This window comes from Manacus candei, unplaced genomic scaffold (assembly GCF_025592945.1).
Source record: "Manacus candei isolate 608988 ecotype Guabito, Panama unplaced genomic scaffold, ASM2559294v1 h1tg000018l, whole genome shotgun sequence".
Taxonomy (NCBI): Eukaryota; Metazoa; Chordata; class Aves; order Passeriformes; family Pipridae; genus Manacus; species Manacus candei.
The window spans coordinates 15,095,058-15,120,972 of NW_026138066.1; the positions used below are offsets into that span (position 1 = coordinate 15,095,058).

Sequence of the window (25,915 nt, forward strand, 5' to 3'; positions counted from 1 at the left end):
TCTTGAATCAAAAGTACCTCAGAACTTTATTGGCCATCTTCACTAATTCTCTCTCTACATAATACACTGTTCACTAATATATTGGTGTCAATCTCAGCCCCCTGCTCTAGCCTGCTTTTCTACTTTATTTCCTCTCTTACCTTTTAAGCAAAGTTTGTTGCTTCTTTGGGGTTATTTTTCTAGTCAGAACAGGCATAACTTTATACATTTTCCTTTGATTCTACCTTTTCCAATGTTTTTCCTTAGTTCCTCTGAAGAACTTCTTCTTGCTAATTTTCACCACTCAGGTAGCTGATTACAACTCATATTACGTCAGTCTTTCTTCTAATTTACACTACATTTTTATTAGGTTTGTTCACCAAATATCACATAAATGTTGTGTGTTGCAAGATTTTCTAAATCTGTTATAATAAATCTCTTAGGTGTCTGTCTCCATTATGTCTGCATTCTGATTTTTCCATGAAAACCAATTTCAGTTCATGAGTTTCACCATCACTTCCATAAAAAATACCGATAGAAAAGGATTATTAGTTCAATAGCTCCCAGTCTCACTGTCCTTTCTGAGCTCAGATTTCCTTCATATTTAGAAATTATAGAATGTTATATTGTTTCTGATGTGCTAAAATTGCTACAAATATAATTATTATTTAGGTTTGTTCCTCATACACAATGTGTATAACACACATACAAGTACATTTGCAAGTGTGCAGACACACCCATTTACTCTATTCTTGTATTAGGGCTGTTCCAGTCCAGCCTATTCCAAGCCATTCTGTAAACAGATTTACCACTTCATAGAGGGCACACATATATTCATTATAAATAATTCCACATAGCCACATAGCAATATCAGCTGTATCCATGGATCCATACGCTTTATCAGTCAGATTCTCATCCTCAGGCTAAACTCTGCAGTCATTCAGGCAGCTTAGCAAACTAAGGAATTTCTGATTCGTCCTAATTGCTCTGACACACCTAAAATATGTGGGGTTCAGGGAAAAGAGCAGAATCCCAAAGAAGGTAGTTCCCCTTAGTGATTGCAAAGCCATTATATCAACAGTGGGCTCTCTATTTCGGAACTGCCAATTTTAACATGTGCTGCCCACGTGGGCCTGTACATATGCAGGAAATCTATTGCTTTTTTAGCCTTAGGCTCACAAGACCAGCATGAATCAACTGTTTGTCACGTGGACAGCTAGTCTTTGCCAGGGAGCTTCAGAAGGTATGTGATGTCAGTCACGTTTTGAGATCAAACCCCGCGCCTGTAAGACAGATCTATCAGAGTGTGCTTTCTCTCACATTAGATAACTCAAGCAATTTAGAAAGGAAAGTGTCCCTTTCCTGATGAGGATGGGCAGTATGCAAATACCATATCAGTACTCAAGAATCTCGTTGCTATAAGCATCTTATGACCCACAATGGAGCCTCTACACGTTCTTTCAAGTGCCAGTCACACTCCCCGGAACTGAGACATGGTTGCTCCAGGGGAAGGGAAGTTAGGCAGGGAAAACACAAATGTTTTCAGTTCTCCCTCCCAAATCAGTCCCCACCCCATTTCCTGCCCACCCAGCAGCTGTCCTTCTGCCTCTCTGCAGCAGGCTGCCAAAGCAGCCACTGTATGCAGGAGGTCAGTGGAAGGGTTCTGGCTTCCTGGCAGATGAGTAGCTAAAGGAGAAGGTTGTAGAAGGGGACTCCAGGACTGTCTTGGCCCGTGGCTTCTACCTTGTTCATCAGGGAAAAAAATCCAAGGACTCCCATGAGATCAGATTGTATGAGGAGCTGGAAAGCTATTGAAAGGGGAATCACTTTTCCCAGAATCTCTTGTTTCTATATTTTCATGGCATATTGGAAAGTGTTGATGCTTTCTATGAGCATCATTACCTTAGAGTAGTGAAATTCTAAATCTCAGAATTGGACTTATTGTCCTGCACTGGGGTTCATGTGCCTGTTTGAGTTGGTCATCCCTTCACAGTCAAGTTATGCTAAATGACATCTTAAGGCAGGCAAGTAAGAGGGCTCAGATAATTCACAGCACAGTACCCACTTCTACAAACAGATGACAGATGAGATACATGCATCTACACTGTAAATAGTTAAATGTAGGTAAGACAAATCCTACTCCTAAATTCTTCTGCAGTCTTTTTTTTATAGGCTAAGGTCTACAGCACTCAAGAGCTGTGATTTCTAGCTGATTTTCAGCTGATGGACAGGCACAGTGGAGTCACAATCTATTAACTTATCTTAAAAAAGCTTTTAGGCTGCTCTCAAATAGAGCAAAACATCAAAACTTCATCAAAACCTGAATATAGTACCAGTCTCACAACTAGACCTAGACCTTCTTTGTGAGCTTCTCTCTATTAAATCAAATGACAACTCAATACGGAGAAGAGTGTGGTGACATTTTTATCTCTTTTGGGCAGAGGAAATTACTGTCTATTGCCTGACTGAGAATTTATACAAAAGCTTTTGAGTTTACAAAAAAGCTTGCTTTAATTTTTTTTTTTTTACTTTTGCTTTAAAACCTGCATTTTTAAAGTTCATCTTCTCAGAGGTTTCTCCCTAAGTGCATCATTCACTGTTATGAAAGCAATATGAAATGCTCCATATTCACGGTTATTTGGCAGTGATTCTACCCTAAAACTGTGGCTGGATTTCTGAATTTTTACACTGAATGAGAGATGCTGTATTACAGTACTCCAGAAGTTTGCTCTCAGCCAGTTGATTAAAGTTATCATTATATTATTTTATCATTATACTTGTTACCTTTGACTATGGGCATTATAAACCATTTGGGAAAAACTCATGTTTTTAAGAGAAAAAGTACTTGTGACAACTAAATCTGAAAAAAAAAAATAAATGTAGGAGTGCCATTTTGCAGGTATAGATTTTCTTAAGGAACTTTGAAATGGTAAAGAATCTTCTACAACTCTATCATGTTCCTTCTCAAATAGGTGTTTTTTGAATGAAGTAAATACAATATCTCCCTGTAAGATCACAGAAACCAGATATCAATAGAAGCTTCCTGTGAAAGTTAATGAACCACATGTTTTAGAGACTCAGATGTACTAATAAGAATGTCTGACACCACTTCCAGCCCTTTAACTTTGTGCCTCACCACAGTTTATTTCTTTAAATACTGTTCATATATATGCACAATGATTGAATGACAAGTTAGAAACCCTGATATGAAATCTTGATAAGACTATTCATGATTTAGCCACGCTTGAAATATGATTTCTTTACATGCTTGAGCTGTTACTATGGTTATACTGTCCTATATCCTTATCCATTCTGACATCTGCATATACATCACAGGACTCCTATTGATGTGGTGGGCCAATATGACAGCATATTCAAACAGACTGAAAAAATCTTTTCTTTCCTTAAACACCAAAAAAAATTTACTTATAATAAAATAGCCTTCATACAGTCTTCACAATTATCAATAGCTGTGACCTTTAGGCAGGTTCTGGTGCTGTGAATTTCCTCAATGGTCACACACTAGATCAAGAAATTTGTAAATATTTTATTTTGTGATAAGATAATGAATTCAAGATGGGTAACAAGACTTTGGGGTGGGGTGGAAGGAATCAGCATTCCTAGCATTTAGTTATGCTATTTGCAAAACCACAACTATTGTGGTTTTCCATCAGGAAATCTCAGCCCCCTCAGGTTGAGTGCAAAAATTTGCAGCACACTTCTTCCAGTGCACCAGACTTGCCCATTTTGTCAGTCAGGGCTGGAAGAAAAACTGATGCCATGGGCCTATGTGCACCCTTCCAATCCCTTCTGGGAAACTATGTGCACTGCCAGCCCCTATCCCTTCCAAAAACTTCAGCCAGTAGCAACCACACTTTGCTGATGAAAGACCCCCAGTTCTCTGCATGGTGCTAACACATTATCTTTGAATATTTTCTGACTTATTCCCTGACTGTAAACAAAAGGGAAAGCAATGACTCATGGCTAGAAATAAATCCTTGAAAAGACTGATTATGCAGAATTGAAACTGTGTCAATTAGAATTAGAGAGTTTAGTTCCTTTCTCTCACTGGGAAAAAAAAAATTAAATTACAAATTATTAGAGAATAGAAAACATCATTCTAAACCTAACAAAATTTATTTACCATGGCCTAGGTAGGAAAGAGGCTCAGAAACAGCACATGAGGTATCACTTTATGACTGGGTACATTATTGTGGTCCCATGGTCCAGCCAAAAAATTATGCAGCAGCTGTTAAAGTACAAAAGACTTAAGCACAGGAAGGAGAATCTGATTAGATCTCAATTACCTAAGAGGACTGCTTTGGTTGAGGATGTTCAAGGAGTACTGCATTCCTACTGCCAACATCAGACCTTCAAAGAACATATCTCACTGTGCAAATAGCAAAGCTGGCTTGCAGGACAGACACCCAGTTAGGTAGCTCTGCTTTTCCCCCAGCAGAATGTAGGACAGGTGGCAGGGACAGGAAGAAGATAGCAGGATGAGATTCATCCACAGATGTGTGACATATGAATGGCATCTTCTCATTCTAGAAATTAGTTTTCTCAGTTTATTTTCCAGCATCTGTTGTGAACAAGAAAAGTGAATCATGAGCCACTGGTTAAGAGCTGAGAATTAAATGAAGTTCTGACACAAATGAACGTAATTTCTATTGTGAGTAAATGACATTGTACCCACTTAAGTCAAAGCTGAATTTCGCCAGCAACATATACCAAGCTCCAAACTAGTGATGACAGAGATAATTAAGAAATAATGACAGTGGAATGGAACAATGTCACAGGATAAAGGTCTCCTGCTCTCAACAAATGCTGAAATGAGGTTCATTTATCATGAATGAGTGTTGAGGCAGAGCTGCTATCTTTTAAAAGCATGAAGCTTTTGACAATGCTGAGTAGTAATTATTTTTTCTATTATGTGGAACTAAATTATTTGTACAGATGTAATATTTTTTTATCTACATGTACATCTATGCAGTGACAATCGATGATGTAGATGAACAGGTATTTATTTCATAATAGTTGATCTATTTTATTCTAATTCACTTAGGATATGTCTTAATATATTGTAGCAAAATAGTGTTGTCCTTCAAAACAAATGGTTTTGCTGTATTTGCACTATCACAAGTTATTTCAGTGGGTTTTGTACTGCTCCATTAGGACCTAATCATGCATTCACCAAATAGTGCTGTTGTTGCTGTGAGAGCAGGATACAACAAAATGGGCCACAATATCCTTAATTTATCAGGCTTTTTAATTAAATATTTTTGAAGCAAAATAAATTTGAAGGCACTCTACCATGAAATATCAAGTACAGAGGAACAAAACCAGAACAAAAATTATAATCACCAAACAAACTACTTGTGTCTGGGTACAGGTTGATAATGGGTCTGGGAAATCAATAAGGAGCGTGCTCATAGCCATCTCACTAGAAGGCACAAAGAGACATAAATTCATTAGATGCAGAGGCATAGCCCAAATTAATCAGTAAAACCTGGCTGCATTGAACACTTCTAGTAGCAAAAAATACCTCATTTCACCAAAGCTTGTGGTTGGCTTGTATTACAAGAGAGAGGTTATTTTAAGAAAGTTGGCTTTGAGGAAAACTTTGAAAAGTATGCTGAGAAAAAGAAAAAAAATAGTTTTTCTCTTATTCTGTGAGTTTTTCAAACCCACTTGCTTTGCAAATTGTGAGATTATTTCAGCATGACTTCTTGTCCACAGCTGAAGAAATCTCACTAATGCCAGTTACAACCTCATTCCTCCTTCCAAAAGGAAGCAAGGAAGGTAATAGGAAGAAAAAGGCAATAGAGACTGTTAATATGCTATGATTCTACAAAATATGTCCTTTTAAGACACTATGTCACAAACACGTGCTTCAAACACATTGATTCTCTGTGACCTTGTCTTCTGTTTCGAAAAGGAGGTGAAAAGTGACAAAAATGAGAGGCTGAGTGATGCAGGTGATGCAGCCAAGTGCCACAGGCAAGGAAGAACTTCTTCAACTGAGAAATGACAGATATAAAAGGCTTATTAGCCCAAAATATATTTTACCTGGTAAAAAAAACAACAAAAACAAACCAGAAAACAAACAAAAAACAAAACAAAACAAAACAAAACAAAAACAAACAAACAAATAAAAAACTATCAGAGAAGAAAATTGTCTCCAGACCACCATTCTCACCTCTTCCAACATGTAGTTATCCATCACACATCAGGAGTCACTGTTACCTTCACTGTCTGACACCAGCCTGGAACTTACTCCTCACAGAGCACCACAGCTTCAATCACTGTCTTACCCCACTTAGGACTGAAGGTTCACTAAATGAGGTTTTCTAAGCACTCTTTAATTCCATCTAATAATAATTGTGACCTTTTATGTAGCAACTGTCAGGGCCCCAAAGGTGCTGCCAGTCCAGACCATCCCTGCCCGTTCTCTGGAGCTCCTCTCCCCCTGCCTATGGCCCAGGACCCAATGTCAGCCCCCGTGGCCATCAGCCCCTGCCCCAGCAACACCTCAGCAGGGCCCAGCTCCAGCTCCCCAAAGCCCTGCTCTCCCTGGCCCCTGGCTGCACCAAGCTGGGACCACCTGTGGCTGTTCTCCCCAGGCCAGGAGAAGCTCTAGGGATCTGCTGGCTTCCCAGTTAATTGTTCTGCTGTTCCTCCTGCTCAAACTGCCACAGAAAACACCACACCAAATCCTTATCAATTTGCAGCGAAAAAAAAGGAATTTTATGTAGTTTCCCATTGGTAGCTAAAAAGCAAGCAACAATTCACAGTGGATGCAGAGCTCCAAGAGACCAAAAACTTGTCCATCTCATGTATCATTTACAAAGCTCGGTTTGAAATAAAATAGAATAGTAATTGTTTTGTCCTCTGTCCCTAATAAATTATTTTCAGAAATTAAAACATCTTAAATCTCCATAAATTATTCCATGCTATGCATCTTTTACAAAGTGTTTCTGCAAAACTGAAAGCATTGTTTGCTGCTGGCTATCAGGAGTAGTTTCAGCTGTCTGTGTAGGTCCTGAAGGACTCTCTTTGCTCAGATTTGTAGTCTTAAGTATCAACTGCACCAAATCAAGTGGAAAAAAATAATGGTTGCTCAAAAAAAAAGTAAAATGGAAAAAAAAGTAATGGTTATTCCACATTTCTGAAAATTGAGGAAGCATCTGTTAGGACAAAATATTGAGAGCTCTCTTTATGATTACAGGTTTTTTTCACAGTGAATTGGGAGTCGGAAAAAGCAACCTGAATGAGGACTCCAGATATTATAAAAGTGTGGAAGCAAGAAGAGCAAATTAAATGGTAGAAAAAAAAATAAATCTTTTTTTGGTATTCTAAAACTAAGGTAGATTTCTGGTTCATCCATATTCAAACCCTACATGGAAAAGAAAAATAAAGGATGCCAGAAAGAATTACTGCTATCATCCTATAGCTTCTAAGTCTGGGAAATTAAATGTCTCCCTCAAAGTCACAGGGACAGCCTGAAGACTGTTGAAAAAAGAGAACTCAGACTGGCCCTTCACTGCTATAGCCACAAGCCTCAGTCCTCTTCCAAGAAGGCAGTTCTGAATATTCAAAAATCTAGAAGTTCTCTCTCAACCTATTCAATATTTACTCTGCTGACAAAATGATGCCAAACAGTTACCTTTCTATGCCACGAGAAGGAAGACCATGATTTCATGTGTTGGATTCCTGTGCTGGCCTTTCATCTTATGAGCAGACACCCATTCTGACCAAAATGATCTCATCTTCCTTCAGTTAGGACGCAAAGAATAGCAACATTCCCATATCCAGCTGACATGATGTTTCAGTCTGTTATTATTAATACCTTTGCTGAAAGGGTCACAGCACCCTTCCTCTCTAATTTGCAGGTCAGGAACATTCCACTTTGACTGTCTCCTGGATTGCTGTATAATTGTAATAATGTCGATCAGACAGCTCTTTTTTTTTTCACTTCTTACTCAAAATTAGATGGTTAAAAATATGTAGATAGAGTAAAGCAATCTTTAAGGTTTCAGGGTTTATTTTACTGTTTGTAAGGGATGTAAAATTATGCAGATACTATCACAGAATAAAAAAAATATATTTGTAAATGTTACAAGACAAACTGTGTTTGTAACCAATGTTTCCAATTTTTCCTTATACTCATAGCTTCTAAAAAGCTGATTGTTGAAATGCCTCTTTTCCCTGGGCCCTGATGCTTTTTTGATACCCTTATTAAATTCCAAATTAAGAGACCAAGGCCAAAATCTAATCTGAGGTAAAAAGAATCTCTTGAAAGTTCCAAGTAAGACCAGGCTGTTACCTTGTTAGAACTACAGAGTAAGTTCTTATGCAAAAATGAACAAGCACGATGTACGAGAAGCATAGAAGGGAGCTGTTGAAGATTGAAGAGCAAATCATGGTTCTCCCCAGGTAATTCTACAAAACTTCCATTTGCCAAGCCCAGCAGTGCCCTCAGAGCCAGCCTCTGCTTGCAAACATGGCTATGAATGCAGGCAGAGACTACTGTCTGTTGCTGACATTTTTGGCATGGTACACTGGCACTCTAGCTGAATGTCAGAGACATTCACTTCAGAAAGTGGTCAAGAGCTATGAACTGCAGAGTGTACCACTACCATGGCTACTCTTACACCTGCTTATCATCACCTGCAGAAGAAGAAGTACTTTTGATTCAGTACTCACTAGACCAGCCTATTCTTCCTTTGCAAATTACTAGGCCTCCACTCATTTACACCAGGTAATTTGTAGCCTTACGTTTAGTAGTGCAGCTTAACCATGAAAGACTTCTGAACCTTATTTGCCTTTAGGCTACCTATATTGACTAAACTTCAAAACTCCCAACACAGTGTTTGGTCAAGGATACATCTTACAAAAGTGGGTATTTGTGCCATGGTCTTCCCATCCAAAGCATAGCACCCTAATCACTGGTTGAATATTGCATGGACAGTGTGAAGATACAAACACATGCAATTAATTTGAAAGCAGGGAAATTTTCTTCCTTAATCAACATCAATCAACAAAAAGCAGTCAAGCCAGTTTGAACTTGGTGATGACCATCAACCAGCATAGCAAGAGTTGATAAGGTCTGGTCTGATCCCACTGACCAGAACCTGTGAGGCATGAGTTTCCTGTGTCCTAAAACATCATATCTGGTGACACAGACTGAGACCACTTCTGAGGGGGAAATTAATGGTCCTTGTGGATACAAGGGAACACAATGCAACTGCATATTCATTTAAAAACTGCAATGCTGTTGAAAATCAAAGTAGTGGGAGTTGAAGCTAGAAAACAAGCTGTTATATCCTTTCATATGCAGAAAAAGTAGTTTTACACTGAAAATTTCCACTGAAATAACACACTGGAAAAAATTCCATGATTCCTAATCTGAATTCACATTTCAGACTAACCTCCTCAATAGAAAAGTGAAGCATTTCCTTCATCCGTAACTTGACTCCAACAACAAAAACTTTGTCTGGAACTGGTTTAGGACAAGTTTGTGAGCACATCTCACAAACAGAATCATTAATCTCCTATAGAAAAAAATGTCATAGTACTTAGACTGAGAAAAACTATTTTGTTGATGAATTTAAGTTTATATCTGTGCTACTTACTGAAGAATGAGGTTTAGACAGTGATGTATTTGATAAAGATACAGTGAGACTACTTAGTGTAGCTGGTATTTTCTGTATATCTAAAGGCATTTTTTAAAATATTTAGAATAGCTAAGAGAGATAAGAGTTAGGTACCTGTCTCCAGATATCTATCTGAAAATCTCAGTCTTTAAACAGTGGTTTAGGTTTTGGGGGTTTTGTTTTTGGTTTTTTGGGGGGTTGTTTGTTTTTTTTTACATAGAGTATACCTGCTTGTACTTTTCTGTATCTGTGTACTTATCAATACTGTCAATAGTAGTAAGGTGGTATGATCTTCACTGAAATGAAGTTCTTGTGTGCAAAGATGAGCAATATAAGAAAGCACCAAAGTCCCACTGCTTAAATAAACAAGTGGGGTAGCAAACTGATCCATGTGCCAAACTTTGACTCTACTATAATCAGTGGCAAAACTGCCAGTAACTTCAGAGACAGAATGTTTCATTCGTGGACTGTGTGATACATCCATGGGCACAGTTGGTCTGTAGAAAGGTTCAGAGACGGAAGAGCTTAGCTTCCACCGTTTGGATGCAGTCCTTAGTCTCCTTAAAACCAATTTCTGTTTAGGACCCTTTCTTCATCAGTCTGTACATGCATCTCCTGTCAGCTTTTGCTAGAGTTCTGGGTATGTCTCAAAGATAAACAGACTGCTTAATTATTAGTTGGTGATGCATGACAGAATTTTGAGGAGAGGACTGTAAATGTCACACAGACAGTAAATATGTTCATATTTTGAAGTTTGGAAGTAGGCATCACTTGCCTTCACTGTAATGAAAATATGTACATATCTTTTTATTGCTAGCAAGCTTACTTTAATGAGATAATTATACAGATCTAAGTCCCTATGAGGGTTAAAGAACTCTTCAAATAAACCTACACAGTTTTCTGCCCTTACTAGTTACAGGCTAAACATTCTAAGATTTGTCAGAACATTCTGCAGCTTTAACACAGGGTTTTGACAATGCCAGTCTCAGGGAATGATTTCTTTAGTAACATCTGATATTTCTGAAATACATTCTGTATCTGTGAAAAAGCTCTATGGAACAGATGTTACAGTTTGTATACAACATAGTCTATTACTTTCCTAAGATTTTGAAAAACGCCTTTGTGTGAATTCATATGCATAAATGCATGAACCTTCAAAATGCCAAAAGCCTGTTTTTGAGAAGTATCATCTTGTGTTTTTAACAAGCGTCTATACTATATTAAGTACAGAATTCCAGAATTAAAACTGGAATGATCATTTATTGCATAATTTAATAATTTACAATTATTTAATGATGGTTATAAAGCTGTTGACTGTTCAACTTTACAGTTTGCTAAATTTGTTAATTTACTGGTAACAGATAAAAAATTCAAAATCCAGAGGGGGAAAAAAAGCACAGCAGCACACAACTTCTCATTTTTATGAAACCAAGACACTCAAGGAGCAGACTACAGGCAGTAATAAAGTTTACTTAGCTGCTAAGTAAACTGCTAGCAGACGTCCTTCAACTATGCCTAATTAGAATTAAGTATTGTAAGGCATATGTATGCCATCGAACTAGAAGAAATTTCCTTCACATATATAAAAATGTATCAGAATTTCAGCAAGTATATGAACAAATTGACAGCTAAAGTCTTGTTCAGCTCCACAGACAATAACTGAAACAGCCACTAGCGGTATGTGCTGTGCTGATTTTCAAAAGTGTATTCAGACACACGTTGGAACTTTTTATCTATAAAATAACCCAACTTTACAGGACTTGTTGGGGAAATAGACCAGACAACCGCAAGGTTCCTCTAACTCTTCATAAGATAAAGAAAAGCCGAAGTCAACTGTTCGGTAATTCTGCTGCTGGGGAAGAGGAGTGGAGATGGCGATTTGGTTATCTGACGTGGCTCGACAGACCGTGCCGAAGATCCCACTGCCCAGGTCACCTCAGAAACAGCGTTAGGGGAACAACGATCGGAGCGGTGGGGAATCAACTCTGCCTCGTCCTCCCGGCGCGATGAGCGGCCGAGGAGCTCCTCCTGGAGCGCCCCGCTGCCACTGCTGCCCCGCGGGGCCGGGGGGTCCTGTCGCGGGGAAGGGGACGGGGCTCCACCCGCCGGCCCCACCGCAGCCCCCGCACCGCCCCGCACCACCCGTCCCGGCACAGCCCCTGACCGAGGCCACCGCCCACTGCATCGCGCCGCGCCCCGACCGAAGCCGTGGGGCGGGGGAAGGAAAAGTTTCCCGGGGGATGCGAGGACCCCCCGCCCCCTGCGCCGGGCTGCCATTGGCCGAGCCGCCTGCCAGAGCCCGCAGCCACAAAAGGCGTTGCTAAGTGGATGTTTATTTTTTTCACCCCTCTTTTTATTTTTTTCCCTCCCCCCCCTTTTTTTTTGTGTGTCCCCCCCCCCCCCTTCACTACTTCTTCGGTTCACTCGCGCCGCTCCCGCCGCCGCCGCCGCTCCGCCCCGCTCCGCTCCCCGCGGGAGGCAGCGCGGGTCGGGCGCGGAGCCGTCCCGCTCCGGCCATGGCCTAAGCGGGAGGGCGGCCGGGGCAGAAGATGAGTTTCCAGGCGGAGGACGGCGTGGGCAGCCTCTGCCACAAGGCGCTGCAGATCATCTCGGAGCTGTGCCTGGGCGGGCAGGTGGAGCGGGAGAAGTGCGCTGGCATCTTCCCCCTGGAGACGGCCCGACAGGGCATCGGTGGCACAGGTACCGATACACCGGACCCGCCGCCGGGCTCGTCCTGCCGCCGCCGCGGCGCGGACAGGGACGGCGTGGGCGGCCGGAGAGCGCAACTTTTTCCTTTGCTTTCCCTGCGTGCGGAGGGGGCGGAAGGGGGGCAGGCACACAGCCAGCTTTTAAATCCTCTCCCTCTCGCAGCCCGCGGAGGCTCCCGAGAAGCAGCGAGGGAAGCGCCAGGACCGCCGGGGTGGGGGACAGCGCTCCGGGGGGAAACGCGGGGCAGCGGGCGAGGATGCGGGCGTGGGCTCAGGGAGCACCGAGAGATGCCGAGGGGAGAGAAATCGCCGCCGGCGTGCGAGCCTCGCCGCCGGCTGGAGCCCCGCCGCCGGAGACGGTCCCATACCCCCGCAGCTCCCTCGTTTGCCCCCTCGCAGCTCCGCTCCGGCAAGGTTTTCCCCGCGGCGGGAGTTTCTCCTTAGACAAAGCTCGGACCCGGGCTGCTGCGTGTATTTGCGGGGCCGTGCGCGCGGGGAGCGGAGCAGAGGGGCTGCCTCTGATGTTCTTGCCACGGTTGGGCAGTGGTTCCGTGCGACGGGCGCTCCACGCGTGGGCTGAGCCCGCTCGCCCTCTCTCTTCTTCCCGGCCGTCCTTCTGCGTTTGGCGGGTCGCGCTGGCGGCCCCGGCAACAGGTTGCGCGGCGGGGCGGCGGAGGGAGGACGGGCAGCAGACACGGCTCGGGGCTCAGCCTGGGTTTGGGGCTCAGCCTGGGTTTGAGGCTCAGCCCGGGCTCGGGGCTCAGCCCGGGCTCGGGGCGCAGCTCGCCAGTCCGCGGCTCGCAGTATCCCCATTCCGAGCGCGTTTGAGGTATTTTACACCCTCTCCGCTAATCGCCGAGGGCGGCGGGAGAGCTGTCTGGCGGTCAGTGGGAACCTGTGAAGTCAGGGCAGCACTCCGGTCCAGGACTCATCCAGAAAAATTTGGGGAGGGCAGAAGGAGGGAATTCGGATTAATTCAAGCATTCCGAAGCCAGGAAAATTGTCGGTATCGAAACCAAGATTTTGAACCCTAAAAGTGGTATCTTTGGTCCCTGATTTCTGGATTTCCTGCATCTTTCGGAACTGGCACTGTACTTTTACATTATCCTGTGCAGTACTCCCTGGACACTTTGCTTTCCTTGGCACTTTTTTTTAGGAGGGGGCTTGAAAATTAGTGGAAGTTCTTTGCTTGATTTCTGCCGGGAGGGGTTGATAATCTCGTCTGTCTGCCCATAAATGCAAATGTACAGCTTGCATTATGGCCAGCAAATGCCAAGTGTACAGTGCAAATTAAATAAATTAACACCAGGTCATGTAAAGCAGCAGGCTCTCAGCGTGTGCCCCAGCTGCGCTCTCGCTGCCGCCGCAGCTGATATTTTTATTTTTTTTCTTCTCTTCTAATACCCACAGCTTTTACCGCAAAACCCCGGGTTATTTGTAATATCTCAGATCAAAAAACCCGTTTCTGATCCTGCCTGACCCAGCCCGGCCCGACCCAGCGGGTCTCGGTTCGCCTCGGGCGCCCCTTCCCCCGCCGACCCCGCCGCCGGGGCAGGGCAGGCAGGCGCCGGGGGCGCGGGGGTCGCAGCCTGCTTCCTCCAGCACGGGTCATTAGTTTATTGTGCTTTATAAATGCTAAGTACTGAACATGTTCTGATCGATCATGCACTGTGTTAGTCGTCATCGTCCAAATAGTAAAAGGTTGAATGAAGATGACAGTACCCCATGGAGCCTTGAAACTTGGGCTCTGAAAAGAGTTGATCTGATTTTTAGAGAGTACTGCACAGAGAGTCGGTGTCATATATTAGATGACATATAAAAACAAAGTTGTTTCATGAACAGGTGGGATATGAAGAATACAAAACATCCCATGAGGTAGACCAAGATCTGCTATTTAGAAAATATAAGTCTTCAACACTTGGTTTGATATCGCATTGTGTACAGTAACAGGAACTTCTTTTTAAACATTTCTTGAAAGTCAACGATCTTGTTGGTCTTTCATTTGTAAACCCTGACTACCTTGCAGTTGTTGAATTAAGAAAAGAAATTATAATTAGCAGACCAGGGGCTTGAACAACTGGGTCCCATATCTCAGGTGAATTCCTGAATCTCACTTTTTTCTCCTTAAAAGGAAACCACCCTTAGATGATGGGTGTCAGGTTTATTGACATGCACATTATATTGAGCATTGTCTCATTAATAGCACTGCTAATGAATGTATATTAATACTTTCTGTCTCCAGAGGAGGAACAGACACACTGTCATTGTTGATAATTGACAGTATTTTAATATGCAAACACTTGGATAGACAAGATATAAATATCACTCGCATCAATTTTATGAACAGAAAAATTCTAAATACAGTTTAGGCTGAGAGAAATGTTGTCATTGAAAGGTGAGCCATGCTGTATCTCTTCTGCTCTTCAGATGCACATAGAGTTCCTTATCGTCTCTATGGATAAAGCTAATGTTGTCCAGAGTGTTGAGCATCCATAGTTCCTGTCCATTAAAGGTAGAAATGTCAAGTGTTCTTCATAATTGCTCTGAGAACATAAGTAATAAATATTTGTGTTTGTCTGAATCTGTGCCTCATACACAGGGTGGAAGCATTTGGTGTGAGAATCCATATCATGTAGCCATATCCTTCTTGCCTGAGTAAATTCTCCACAGGTCTGTTGTCGTGCAGCTGTAACTGTATGGTAGAGAGCCTCGAGGAATGGCTAATTTAGCCCTATCAGTTTTGCTGTATGCCCCAAATGATGCTGTGGAAAGCACTTTCCCAGTGTATGCCCACACTGGGAATCACGGAATCTGTTCAGTTGTCTGCTCTCTGGGGCTCCAGCAATAGCAGTGTGTTTGGAATTAGCTCCTGCAACAAGGACTGAAGTGTGTGGAGAAAAAAGCACTGTAGTAAGAAGATAATTGAGTTGTAAGGAGGATTTGTGCAGGGCTAAGAGTTAGACTCGATGATTCTGGTGGGTCCCTTCCAACTCAGCATATTCTGTGATTCTGTGACTTTTGGAATATGTGAGGAAGATAAAAGACTCTGAGATGGTTATTACAGAATAATGGCTTATTGTTATATGTTGTTATGTTATAGAATCACAGCTAAACTTTCAACCTTCAATGGAAATCCAAAAAGCAAATAGCCACAGAGACAGTGTAAGGAGGAGAGAAAATAAAAAATAACCAATGGCTATATTGGGATAGCATGTTCTCTCTTTAAATGATGGATTCATTCTGTTTCCCTTATCTCAAAAAGATGCCTAAAAGTGCCACAAAGGTAAGAGTCACTACTAAGGTTTCATTGAAAGAAAGAACTTTAAACTTCACTAAGCCTGACAGAATTCTAGAAGTGTTTGGACAATGCTCAGGAACATGGTGTGATTATTGGGAATGTTCTGGAATTACTGGGACAGAAGTTGGACTTGATGATCCTTGTGGGTCCCTTCCAACTCAGAATATTCTGTGATTCTGTAAATGAGGACGAGACTCATATTTGGAAAGGAAAGAATGGTGCAAAGAACCTTTCAGAAAATAAAAGAGTAGATAGTGAAAAGGAAAGCAGACTATTTCTATTTAATACAAGAATAAAAACATGTTCTAGAAGTTGAAAATATTTGAAAATGCAGCAAGAACTACATTGATATAGCTGTGTTAGTGAGTGTGGTGATTGCTTTCTGTTCAGCTAGACCATGAAAAGCAGCCTAGATTTCTCAAAGGAATCAGCTGCTTGGGGCAGAAGATGCACCACCCAGTCACAGGATCAAAGCAAAATATGAGACAGTATTGACCTCATGACCCAAGAAGTTCCACGGGGAAGCAGAGAGGCTGGGCACTGATTTTTTTTTTGATAGTGTAGGTGTCTAGATAGGAGAAAAAAGCATGACAAAGATAACAGAATCAAACACAAAGAAGAGGAAGCCAGTGACACAGAATAAAAAATGATGAGTATGTCTCTAGGAAGGCAGAGTACAACGAAATGAAGCAACAAAGCAGAAAGGAGAGATATTCATGTTTACTGTGAACCAGAGAAATAAGAGTTTGTACTTTCTTTGTGAGTAAACAGGATTACATGAAGAAAAGACTGATTATTCAATATGTTTTTTGCTCTCAGTGACAGCACCACCACGTTAGGACACTCAAATTACTGCTCACTGCTTGGGTCAGGAAGGGATAATCGTATTTAGTGTGATGGATAATTAATCTACAAAACTCATAGCAAAGAATCTTAGTGAGATAAATAATTTTGTAAATTTCTAGGAACTTTAGACAATTAGGGAAGATAGACATCTGTTGTTACATTGTCTGCCCTGGTAATTACAATAACTATTCATTCTCATCTCAGGGGAATGCTCAAGTGAAAAGATTAGGAAGCTGTTTATGTTTATGGTATCTTTATATGATTAGATTACTATGTGAGCTTTCTTCTCAACTTAATACAATTTTTGGCAAAATGCTCGATTACATGTGCAGCTGTTTTGTTTTTATTTTACACCTCCAGAACATTTGGGTAAAATGGTTAAGATGTCAGTAGTAAGAGTTTAGGTGGAAAATAAATGGGAGGTGGGTGTGCAGGGTTGCACCCAACATAATTTATATCTCAGCCTAGTAAATTATTTATTTCTATAAGTCTCTAAAATTCATATATACAATGTGGTTATGCCTGCATTTTAGCTCAGGATATCTGACTAATAAAGGACTCTAATTCATTTTTTCCAGTTAAGCATACCTCCTCATTTTCAATGGAACCCAGCATATCAAAAGTTCCAGTTGTGAACATTTCTGAAGATTAAGCAAATTACATACAGTATAATGAGAGGAGTTTGGGCATTCCGCTCTAGGGACACATGTTTAAAATTCATTTTATGTCCTCTGCAAATGGTGGTTACTTTCTGCTGTCTTTGCTTTTTTTTAGGCTTGCTGGTCATGCAAAACTTTACTATCTCATTATCAGTTCTCATGGGTGACCAATGTTTATTACAAAGCTGGGAATCCAGCTGCTTTCCTGCCAGGAATGGCATACTTTAGCCCACTGGAGTGGGTAGAGAGTACCTAGAGAGTGATATTCACTCTTGCTCTTTTGCTTGTCAGACAATTGTTTTTTTAAAGTGGACAATACAAAGAGCATTGGCTTCTACAGGATCATTTGTTATTCATCTTAATATTCTACTCACAGTTATTTTATTAACATAAAAGTTTAACCTACCAAATTTTTAACCCTAACCCTGACTCACAGTTTACTATAGAAGTATAGAGGGACTAGAGAAAACACTGGAGCCTCCTGCACATGGCCATTCTGTAACACAGCCTCATTCTTCCATGAAGATCAATGTCTTGTGTCCTCCTGCTGTAGCTGGCATGAGTTTCCCGTTGGCTGTCAGATGCTTCCCTGACAACCCTCAACCTCCTAGATGGGATCTGATGGTTTACATTTAGTTCTGGTTCCTTTAAACATGCATGTGCTCATCCGCACAATGCACAGGCATACACAAAGAGTTTAAGCTGTAGGTATGTCTACACCGCCTGGATATATTTAGGGGAGGAGGAAGAACAGATTTACCCTGTAGAGTGCTTCTAAGTTCTTCTCAGCTGGGCCAAAGTTAGCATGAAGGGGACAAGAAAAAGATTGAACAAATGTGAAGACTACTGCTATCAATGTAGGACAGGAAAGGAATATAGAACAACGTCATACAGGAAAGGAACATTTTTCTTCATGAGAAAGTAGCAGTTGTGTGACACAATTGAGCATTCTGTTACAGAGAAAGGAAACTGAGCATCTCTGCTACGGGGAAATGTGGTAAAATTAAGTAATAAACATTTTAAGTTAGCAGACCAACCAAATTATTTACCACAGAGTTCAGCACCTGGTTAGAACAATGTTACTACCAGAGAAATATATAACTTGGTGGGAAAAAAATGCAGGGTTACTGAAATATATAACTTACAAAATCAGTGTTAACAAGCTGTGAAAATCATAAATGCATCTAATTCAGCAGTGTAAAGGCAAAACAGAGGGGTAAATACACCACTGAGGCCAGATTTATTTATGGCAAATGTGAAGGCAGTCACAACAATGCAAAAGTGCTTAATATGCAGACAGCAACAATACACAGTAAAAACAATACACAGTAAAAAAAGAGCTTTACAACAGAATCTTCCTCTATACTCATTTTGTAAAGCAATACAGATGAAAAATGCAGAAACATTTATAGCATCTGGAAGACAAATCTGTAATAATGAAGAGACGTAGGGTTTTCTCATGTCCTGTCCTATGTCTGAGAAGTTTGTTATATAATGCTGGGTGAGAATAAACATAACCATGACAATTCAAAAATGACACTTGAGCTGCATGAACCTCCTTACAGCTGGGATATGCTTATGATGAATGGCAGTCCAGTGAGCTTATGATGTGTTTTCATTTCCCTTCCTCATCTGAAAGAGGATAATGAGGGTTCCTTGCAGACACAGAGACATCCTCACAAGTGCGAGAGCATCATGGGACCAAGCCCAAAGCTGGGGTTTTTTTGTGTTTAATGGAAAGCTACATGGGCAGATCTGGGTCAAGTAGAGAGTTCCTTCCTATTGAGATTAAGTGAGAGTCAACAAGTAGAAAAGCAGGTAGGCCAGAAAAACCTTGGGAGTGAAGACCAATAGTTTACATGTAGTGTGTTACAGATGAGAGGGCAATGTGCAATGTCTTTTTCTTCCTACACTGCAGGCAAAAAAACCCCGACCCAGTCAGGCAAAAGTGAGAGCCATCCTCTCCAAAATAACTTAGATAAATTGATGTTGACAGGAGATTAATAATTCTATGTGCTGTAATCATGTAGTAAATCACAGTGATACCTGACTTCATTTAGTTCCCTTACTGTCAGGAAATATGCCACCATAGAACTCTGTTAGCATTAAGAAGTGACACACCAGCAGGTAGATGGTTGTGTTGAATGAATTAACAGCCTAGGAGGGAACACATTCACAATAGGACCAGAGTAAAAAGGTTTGAGGAAGATCTTCAAAGCATGCTTCTCCATGAGAAGAGGAGAGGAGGTCATACCTACACTTTTAAGTGAAAGGCTATTTTTTGCTGCTTGAAATAAAAGTTGGGTGTTTTGACAGGTTCAGGTTATGCGAAAAAATACGAGACTCTGCACCCTGCCACTTTCTGAGGCATGCTAAAGCATCATATCCCCATCTGAAGGGATTTGGATGACACAGAGGTAATTGTGGAAGATCTGCTAATGCAGAGTAAGAATTAACACCAGCAAACTTTTGCATGCTTAAAATTTCCCCAAGGAAAACTGAACAACAGAAATGATGGGTTGGACCAACTAGTTCATATACGTGGAAATAAGGGAGATTTATTGGCCCCAGACCTTTTATAATTTATAAGACTCTTGCTTCCCTTCAAATCCTAGAAAATCAGAGACATTAATTTATCTAATTGAGCTGACTTGTGGCATTACAGACACAAGAGTTCCCTTATTTTGGAAAGGGCGAAGTTCCTTATGGATAATGAACAAGAGAACAAGTTTAAAGAAAAATATATTTGAAAAAAAGGTTACAGACATTGTACTTTAAATATGTAAAAGAACCAGGATCGGATATAGACAAAAAAAGTGGGTCAAAAGAGAACATAACACCCCCACTTTTTTTCCATGTGTTCCTTTTCCACCTATTCATTTACTGGCAAGAATAAATTCTTTTTAGTATGGTTTGCATCAGACATGTGCCTGACTCTCATACACATGGGCAGCTACATCACAGCACTATGTGGTCTCTCTCTCTCTTCAGAATCATGGGTTTGTGGAGTATGTTTTTCCAAAGTTAAGCCTCAAGAGGCATATGTTGTCTGGGCACTGTCTAAAACATAAGTGACCTTAATTGGTTTGGAAATGGAAGTCTGCCAGTGTGCATGTTTGCAAATGGATTCATGGGCAGAACTTTTCTGAATCAAGTTCCAGACAAGAAATTTTTAGAAGCCATGGTAGAGAAACCATTGCTCAAAACACTACCTAGCATCCAGGGGAAAAAAACAAACAAACAAACAAACAAAACAGGGGATGTTTCTGAAGTACTTGTGTAACAACCAAAAGACTGGCTATCAAGGAACCTTTTATGGTAGAAATGTATCTAGGATATTTCTTAAAATGCAGAGATTTTGAAACTTCTCAAATAGACATGCCTGTCTCAAATGAGAAATATAAAATTGTCCAAAATTCCATATCTTGAAAGAGTAGTTTGATATATAAAACCATGGGGAAACAGGGTACTTTCTGTTATAAAATTTTATCAAGACTATGAAGATGACAGTAAGGACAGAGGTTAGTAAAGCAAGTTTACCAGGACCGAAATGATAACTCCACTGAAATCATTGGAAGGTCTTCCACTGATCAGAAGGGGGTGTTGTGAGAAAAAAAGATTTTCTTCACATTACTGAGTATACCCAGCATGAGAACAAGAATGGGAAAAGCATAATGATTTTTATTTGGAGATGAATACTCAGAAAAATAACCTGTTCTGTGCAAATCTTTACCATTGAAGAAAAGCTGCAATATCAGCTCAGAAAAAGAGTTGTCAAACAACTACTTCTAGTTTGAGACAGTTTTTCTTTTCTTTCTTCCCAGTGACCAGTGAGAACATTGTTCACAATGTTGACAATTAATGTTGTCACCAGCAGAATCAGTATGTCTCCTTCTGCCCTTAAAAACTTGGGCAGTCTTTGAATTTGTCACCAGTTCTACTCCTCTAAATAATATTTTGTATGTGAAGCACAACCTTTGTCTGATGACATATCCATTCTTCAGTACCCATTTTAGTTCCTAACCAGGTATCTGTGGAAGGGATATGAAGAAGCTCCTAGTCTGCAGAACTCTATTAGTGTTTTATATTCTTTAACCAAACTTCCTATAAAAAGGTAATATAAGACACATATCCAGTCTAACACAAAAAGGCTTTGGGAAGCTCCATTTGATTATTCTTCAAATGATTTCAGTCATCATGCAACAACAAATCTCTGGCAATTGCTCAATAGAGTGACTGACAGAAGTAAGGACATTAAGTAATATGCTTTTTATGTCAATTTATATGGTATACTGATTGCTTTTTAGCAATTGTGGATATAAATATAATAAATATTTTCTCGTAGTGAACTATTTTTGCTCAATTTTTTTGCAATTAAAATATTTTGTTTCTCTTTAACTTCCTGTTGCATTAAGAAATACAATATGTGAGGGTTTTTAATTTATTAATAAAATAGCAAAAATAGAGACTACAACTGTTTGTAGAACTAGCTCCTTATCTCTGCTCTTCAGACTTCAGATATTTCATGTGATTATTTCAGGGCTATAAAACATACATTTTCTGTAAAGATTTTAGGAACAACTTCAAATTTTAAACAGTTTAGTAGAAATACAGTAAAACAGCTTAGAGAAAGCTGAAGTACAGCAGTAGGTGTTGAAAGGAGACACCAAGTTATTTGAAGGCTTGAAAAATGTCTTGCAGTGAAAAACTTAAATTAGAATTGGCTAGAAATACTTTGATGGAATGTTTTCCAGCTGATAGTATCTATTCATCAAATTGAAACTCTGCTGGAAAGGATCAATTTTCTTATATCTGGTTTTGAAATGTTTCCAGCAGTTTTAAAGTTCTTAAAACATCCTTTTTCAATATTTTCTAAATGAAAAAAACCCTACAATTTTCATTTCTAAAAACCTTCCTCACAAAATGTAATCTAATTATGCCAACCATTTCTAAACTGAGCTGGAAATATTGCAAATTACCCAAAATTGAATGGCTTCTTCAGTTTTTGAGGTTTTGGTTGGTTGGTTGGTTGGTTGGGTTGGTTTGGTTTTTTTGTTTGTTTTTCATTTTGGGGGTGTTTTTTTATTTTTTATTTTTTGTATTCATTTCTGGTAGATCATCAACACTTTCAAGAGTTCTCCTTTTTGTCACTTTGAGAATGGAAAAAAAAAATTGGCCAACCTGCCTGAAAATTCGACTGGTTCAATTTATCAAAACAGTTCCTTCAGTGGGGCATACTTCTGTATCAATAGATTAAATTCACTTTTGACCATGTAATGGATTTGTGTGGCCAGGTTTTGGTAGTGGGGGTCCACAGGGCAGCTTCTGTGAGAAGCTGCTAGATGTTTACCCCATGTCTGATAGAGCCAACACCAGGCAGCTCCAAGACAGACCCACTGCTGCTCAAGGCCCACCAGCAACAGTGGTAACACCTCTGGGATAGTGTTTTTAAGGTTGTCTGTGCATCATCAGCTGGAAGAGTGAAAATGTGTGAGCAGAACAACTCTGCAGACACAGAGGTCAGTGGAGAAGGAGAGGAGGAGGTGCTCCAGACACCAGAGCAGAGATCCCCCTGCAACCTGTGGTGAAGACCATGGCGAGGCAGCCCATGGAGCAGATATCCACCTGCAGCTCCTGCAGGACCCCGTGTCAGAGCAGGTGAACTCATGAATGAGGCTGTGACCCTGTGGGAAGTCCCTGCTGGAGCAGACTCCTGGCAGGGCCTATGAACCCACGGAGAGAGAGAAGAACCCATGCTGGAGCAGGTTTGCTGGTAGGACTTGTGAACCCGTTGTCAGTCTGCTCCCAAAGTTCTACACCCAGTGGAAGGGACCCACGCTGGAGCAGTGTGAGAGAAAGACTCATGCTGGAGTTTGTGGAGGAATGTTTCATGTGGGAGGGACAGGGAGGAGGAGCAGGGGAAAAGTGTGATGAGTCCTGCCCTTGAAGGGGAAGGAACAGCAGAGACAATGTATGATGAACTGACTGCAGCCCCATTCCCTGTCCCCTGTCCTGCTGGCAGGAGGAGGTAGAGAAATCAGGAGTGAAGCTGAGCCCAGGAAGGAGAGAGGAGTGGGGGAAAGGTGTTCTATGATTTGGTTTTATTTGTCATTATTTTACACTGATTTGATTGGTAATAAATTAATTTCCCCAAGCTGAGTCTTTTTTGCCCATAAGAGTAATTGCTGAGTGATCGCTCCCTGTCCTTATCTCAACCCACAAGGTTTTTATTATATTTTTTTCCCCTGTCCATCTGAGAAGGGGAGTGATAGAGCAGCTTTGACAGGCGCCTGGCACCCATCAGTCAACCCACTACAGACTGTTCCCTGGTACTGAGGTCAATTCACATGCAAGAGCCTCTCTCCATGCTATTACTGTCTATCATCTGCTGGAACAGAAGGACCACATCCAGATCACCTTCTAAGAATGATCATTGTCCTATTCTAACACCTGATCCATGGCTAAGAATTGTTTGGGAGGGTATAAATTAGCCCAGTTTAAAACCATTCCAGGGAGTGATAATAGGGAAGTGAGTTTTGATTCCTGGGTTTGTTTCCTGGTATAGTTTATTTTATTTGCATTTTGTATAGGCATGCCTCATGAAGCATAGCATATCTTTTAATCTCTCATGCTAAAACATGAAAGAAGCAATGGCTAAAAATTAGAACTACAAAAACAGAAATCATAAATGCAAATTTGCAACAAATTGATTAACCTTTGAAAGAAGCTGTAAACTCAGTATCTCTTAATGTCTTCCCTTGTCAAGACAGTCTCCTGTAGAACATGCACGAGCCAAGTAAAAATTAGTGGGCTCAGGAAAAATATCAGGGTAAACATTGGGTTAAACCAAATAGCCTATTAAACCCTACTGGGGATAAATTATGTAGAAAAATCATATGTAAAAGTATCATTTGCTTCTTGTGTTACATTATTATTAGATATAATTATGTATCCATTCATTTTACGGAAGCGTCTTCCAAAATTTGCGATATGAATTTCTCACTCAGCTGACATGCTTATTCCAAGGGTTATGTTGTGACATTTACCTGCAGGTAGAAAAGGGGGGCACCTTTCTCAGTTCTGGCAGGAAATGGTCAGGGAGACATACCTGTGTCCAGGGCAGGGCAGCAGCTTGTGCCAAACTCCTTAAATCCAGGAGCACATCTGCACTTACCCCATGACACTGGCCAGAACGAAAGGTAAAGTAAGTTTGAACAGAATTATAGCTTTCAAATCTCCAGACTATGACATTTTCTATATGCTTTTACTTTTCTCATGCATTTTCATGATGAATAGGCTTTAAGTTCAGTATTTGTTACTGAGATGTACCTGGATATTATGTATTAATAAAGAAAACATTCTCAAATTTCCTACTTCATCTTTCTAGCCTTCATCTTCATCTATCTTCATCTTTCTATACTTCATCTCTCTATCTTTGCTCTCAAAGGACTGGTGAGGTGTATACTGTCCCGTGGACCCAATACATACTGTTTTTCTTCCTGTGAAAATCTAGAAAAAATGCACTCAAACCCTCTTTGCACTTTTCCACTCATTCAGTTTAGTAGCCTATAGCCTGGAGTTATGGATACAGAGTATTAGCTGTTAAAATGTCAAAACTTGTTGTAACCAGAAGCAGCAGCCATTACTTGAGGGATACTTAAGCACGGTTTAGTGAATACTTTTAAAGCTTACAAATGGCTCTTTTGAAAAGGAAAGGGATTTTTTAGTTATAGTATTGCATGGAACTGGAAAAACCAAACTGAAACATGTCACATAGAATAAAACTCCTAATTAGGGCTCAACTGGCAGTGCTGGTGATCCACCATCCCCTAAAATACAAGTGTGTTCACAGAATTTTGTTGGTACGAAATCTGTTCCATTTTTGGCCAGGCTATTGGATATCATAAGCAATTGTGTCAAGCAAAAGTCAAATACAGGGCAGAAGGGGTAGCTAAATGTACAGTATGATCTCTGTACAACTCAGGGCATCTGGATAGCATTCTGTGAAGCCAGCTGCGTTTTCATAGCAGAATTTTAGATATTGATGTATATGTGCTGTCTTGGTTTAATGCAGCCTTGGTCTATAGCTGAAGATTTAACCCTAGAAATTTCTTATTTATGACAGACTTTATCCTGTCCCTATTTACACCACTTAAATATTATCTTTTCAAATGTTACTGAAGCAGTTGGCATAGAGAATCAAAAGTTTGGCAAGTCCTGAAGAAATCTGTGTTATCAGCCTGGCAGTTTAGATCTGTCTATCTTCATGTGCACTGATATAAAATGTTGAAGGTGATTTAACTTTTTCATCAAGATGTGTTCTTGATGTTCTAAATATGTGTTCTAAAGAATTAAGCATCCATAACTTCTCACTGAAATCAAAGTTGCTGATGTTTTCAGGAGCTGTCTGTCCTCCACCCAAAGTCAGTGTGCAAAGGCATGTGTACATTACTTAAAAGGAGAAGGCTATCCATATAGGTGCTTATTATTAAATTTGGAAATCTAACTCTGGGAACAGAATCTCATGTATTTGCTTTAAATCTTAGTGAGGACATCTGTTGTTTGAGTATAATAACTTTACTTTAGCCCTGGGCAATATTACTTTTACCTACAGATTTCTAAATCCTTTGACAACAGCTAAGAGTTTTGGGGACTGCTTCAGTAGATTCTTACTTCCTTAGAAGTATGTCTGAGTGCAAGGCTAGATACTGGTCCTTGGTCTGAACAACAATTAATGGAGTGTTTGTGAAGCAGATATTAGAAAATAAT

The 25,915-nt window shown here is 40.6% G+C and overlaps 1 protein-coding gene across 2 annotated transcripts in view; it reads left to right on the top strand.

Moving 5' to 3' along the window:
- Window positions 1–12,099: 12,099 nt before the first annotated feature.
- Window positions 12,100–25,915, top strand: part of SYT10 (synaptotagmin 10) — a 37,942-nt gene continuing 24,126 nt past the window's right edge. For both annotated transcript variants that reach the window (XR_007904068.1, XM_051784511.1), the window contains exon 1: window positions 12,100–12,335. Coding sequence is in view for 1 of the 2 variants with exons in the window: in XM_051784511.1 (XP_051640471.1) it covers window positions 12,185–12,335 (151 nt within the window). In the remaining variant the exon portion in view is untranslated. The remainder of the gene's footprint in view (window positions 12,336–25,915) is intronic.